This window comes from Strongylocentrotus purpuratus, unplaced genomic scaffold (assembly GCF_000002235.5).
Source record: "Strongylocentrotus purpuratus isolate Spur 01 unplaced genomic scaffold, Spur_5.0 spur5_scaffold_20, whole genome shotgun sequence".
Taxonomy (NCBI): domain Eukaryota; kingdom Metazoa; phylum Echinodermata; class Echinoidea; order Camarodonta; family Strongylocentrotidae; genus Strongylocentrotus; species Strongylocentrotus purpuratus.
In genome coordinates, this window is record NW_022145606.1 from 684,235 (window position 1) to 688,167 (window position 3,933).

At 39.7% G+C, this 3,933-nt stretch overlaps 1 protein-coding gene across 2 annotated transcripts; it reads left to right on the plus strand.

Moving 5' to 3' along the window:
* Positions 1-288: 288 nt before the first annotated feature.
* On the plus strand, positions 289-3,101 carry LOC115927142. 2 transcript variants are annotated; one of them, XR_004065447.1, is made up of 4 exons: positions 289-499; positions 1,557-1,846; positions 2,098-2,484; positions 2,735-3,101. XR_004065447.1 is itself a non-coding variant. In XM_030992611.1 (3 exons), the coding sequence occupies exons 2-3, from the start codon at positions 1,610-1,612 to the stop codon at positions 2,287-2,289; spliced, it is 429 nt and encodes a 142-aa protein (XP_030848471.1). In that variant the 5' UTR covers positions 289-499; positions 1,557-1,609; the 3' UTR covers positions 2,290-3,101. The 2 variants fall into 2 exon arrangements, 1 of the variants encoding a protein (XP_030848471.1); XM_030992611.1 differs by having other exon boundaries at positions 2,098-3,101.
* Positions 3,102-3,933: the final 832 nt, after the last annotated feature.

Sequence of the window (3,933 nt, forward strand, 5' to 3'; positions counted from 1 at the left end):
TGGTGCCCCCCCCCCCGGCACCCCCCCCCCCCCCCACTTAGGAAGTCGCTCCACTGCCTCTGTTTGCACTCAATTAGTCTCAATCAATTAAAGAAATCATTAAATAACAAATTCTAAACCAAATTGTAACAAGTAATGTATATCAGCAGAAAGTAGATAACAAGGGCTGTTTGCTGCCACCTTGTGCCCAAGATTTGAACAACTCTTCTAGCCGTTGGTCTCCAATTTCTACTCACTGAAAATGCTTCGCAAAACTCCAAAATATGTGAGGAAGAGGAAGGTGTTTAAAGGAGATCATTACCAGATATTACAGAAGAGTAACATGAATGCTGGAGAGGTGCCAGAAGAACTAACAGCTAATTCAGAGATCGAGGAAGCTTTCCCTGAATAAGTGTTTGGACAGCCCTATTTTTGGCCCTGGTCCCACATGTGAAGATCCGCGTCATTAGTGGCCCACAACTTGCAGCTGCTTTGCAAAAGGCTCACGTGTGTCTGGGAGGTATGTACTTCCTATCAAACAATATTTTTAGTTTGCAAACTGTTACTTTGAGATTGTATTGCATGCTCAAAGGGTGAATGGCTCAAAAAGCCAAATCAAATGATTAAGAATAGAGTAAAGGAGGGGGTAATCGACCATCACCAGTTTTCGGCCGATCCGTTGGATGCATGGTAAAATCCCTGTAAAATCCATCGCATAACAGCATATCATATATCCCACACATACCATACCATGCCAGAGTCACTGAAGAACCACATTTGCAATGGAAAATATGTCCTAAAATGGCTGCCCCTAAAATATCACATTTTAGCGATGTAATCGGCGGTCCCGCTCCCCGAATCTGAAAAATTAAGTATCTTAAGCGTGTAAGGAATATGGGTACCATAAAATGAGCTTTATTTCAAGTATTTTTCAGATTTAGAGTCCGATTTTGTGTGAGTCGCAAGCTCAAAAGTATCTCATCGCATGTATTTAATCAATGCAGCCGGATACCGCAGCGCACACACGATATCTCTGTCTAATTCAGATTCCAATTTCTGATCACCGCAGAGATAGTTTTCAGCACGGGAAGCTCCGGCTTGGGATACCTGCTCCGGCCGCTAGTGCTATAGATCAGTGGGGAAACGCATGGCGCGCTTGCTTGCTTCCTATTGACTTTGTACATGCGGCCGAAAACTGCCTCGCTAGGCCGAAAACTACCTTCGAAACAGTGAAAATTGAAATGAATGTTGTCATGGCAATTCATGATTTTTTTTCTGGGATTCTTTCTTTGTTTAAATAATAATAGTATTTGCTTCATGATTTGAACAAGAAATGATAATAAATAGGAAGTAAAGAGTCCAAAAAATAGGATTTTGTCTTAAGTGGCCGAAAAACCCCTCCTTTACTCTATGGTGAATCGAAGTGGGGGCATCGGAATTGTCGTGAAATCTGTGAACATGTGTATTTGTGTAATATACTACATGTATGTCATAACTAGCACTTTGTTATTATTTGGGGATTGTGCTTTTCAAAATATTTTCCCTGTTCCATAAAGTGTTTTGAATATCTTTTACAGGGCATCTCATTCCTCTGGAGAATTTGTCAAAGAGGAATGGGTTGAACTGCGCCATGGTCCTTGGTTGCTTCATTTGCAAGAAGGAGAGGACATTCTCTTCATCAGAAAATGAATGCGAAGGACGTGGAAAGTCTGCAGAAATAAACCGCAGAGCTACTCTGGCAGCAACGGAGGTTGGTTTGGCACGGGATAGCTTGTGCGACTTGCTGACCATCCTCGGAACAGCCCCACTAGTCGAAGCCCCTAGCTACAACAGGCACATAGCCACTTTATCTTCCTTATCCCAAGAGGTTAGTCACCAGCCTTGTGTTTTCTTCATTACATTATCTTAGCTGTACGTACATTTAATCCAAACATATTTTTATTTCTTAGTTATGGTCGATAGACAGTATAATACATGTACATCAATATCCCTTCTTGTCAAATCAAGGGATGAAAATTAATCAAATCTAAATATTTGTAATAGGGTCTAATAAGTAAGGGGCCTGAGGGAACTTGAAATTTACTTGTTATTTATTACAAACTCTTTTTTTTTTTGCAGACCAGTAAGGATCAGAAGAAGAAGGTGGCAGCATGCCTACGTCAAAGGGCCATGGACAAGGATCTGACCATCAGGGAAAATGATCATGTGGACGTGGCAGTGCCCTACGATGGAACATGGCATAGACGAGGTTACACATCGAATCATGGGGTGGGGGTAGTGATACCGATCGATACAGGGGAGATTGTTTGACACAGAAGGTCTATCAAAATCATGTAAACAGTTTGAGTATAGAAAGGGTTGGGTCTTCAGTATTCTCAGCCAGAGGGACCTTGATCGCCTTCAGAGACTCCAAAAATGAGCAGCAAGGCTTGTATTTTCTGCTCCTCTTCGAACTCACATATACAACCTCTTTGACTTGAACTTCATTGTACATGTTTATACAATGTTTTTGAACATTTCTGTGCTGCAACTCAGTGCCTCAGTTTTTATTGTACATGTTTATATATTTTTAACTTGCCTTTCATTTTAGTCATGTTTACATACACACTATATATGACATTTTAGTTATTTAGAGGAACTAGGGTGATATATATGGGGGTATTTATTACACCTTAGTAGAATAAGTCCAAGTAATATGTGTTGCAATTATGAACTTGCCTTTCATTTGAGTTTTTATTGTACATGTTTATACAAGGTTTTAGAACAATCCTGTGCTGCAACTCAGTGCCTTAGTTTTTATTGTACATGTTTATATATTTTTAACTTGCCTTTCATTTTAGTCATGTTTACGTACACACTGTATGTGACATTTCAGTTGTTTCTTTTTAACTTGCCGATTATTTAGAGGAACTAGGGTGATATATATGTGGGTATTTATTACATCTTAGTAGAATAAGTCCAAGTAATATGTGTTGCAATTACGAACTTGCCTTTCATTTTAGTTTGTAGTGTACATGTTTATGTGATATATATTTTTACTTGCCTTTTATTTTAGTTTTTAGCATATGTACATGCATACAACTTTTGATATAAACCAAATACATCCTGCCACTTTCATTCAATTCATTTTTTTAATAAGCATCATGTGTGTATTGTAAGTTAACATTTAAGTTTAGATTTCTCAAAAATTCAATATATTATAGTCACCATTCTGTGTACTATAGAACGCACTACAGCCACCATTCTGCTAACCATAGATCAAGATCCAAACTACCATTCTGAATATACCATTTCAAAATGCTACAATTAAGCGTAACATTTTGTTGCGTATTTTGAATGGTAGTGAATGGTAGATGAATGGTGGCTCTATGGTAGATGAATGGTGGCTCTATGGTAGATGAATGGTGGCTCTATGGTAGATAAATGGTGGCTCTATGGTAGATGAATGGTGACTCTATGGTAGATGAATGGTGGCTCTATGGTAGATGAATGGTGGCTCTATGGTAGATGAGTGGTGGCTCTATGGTAGATGAGTGGTGGCTCTATGGTAGATGAGTGGTGACTCTATGGTAGATGAATGGTGGCTCTATGGTAGATGAGTGGTGACTCTATGGTAGATGAATGGTGGCTCTATGGTAGATGAATGGTGGCTCTATGGTAGATGAATGGTGGCTCTATGGTAGATGAATGGTGGCTCTATGGTAGATGAATGGTGCCTTTATGGTAGATGAATGGTGGCTCTATGGTAGATGAATGGTGGCTCTATGGTAGATAAATGGTGGCTCTATGGTAGATGAATGGTGACTCTATGGTAGATGAATGGTGGCTCTATGGTAGATGAATGGTGGCTCTATGGTAGATGAGTGGTGGCTCTATGGTAGATGAGTGGTGGCTCTATGGTAGATGAGTGGTGACTCTATGGTAGATGAATGGTGGCTCTATGGTAGATGAGTG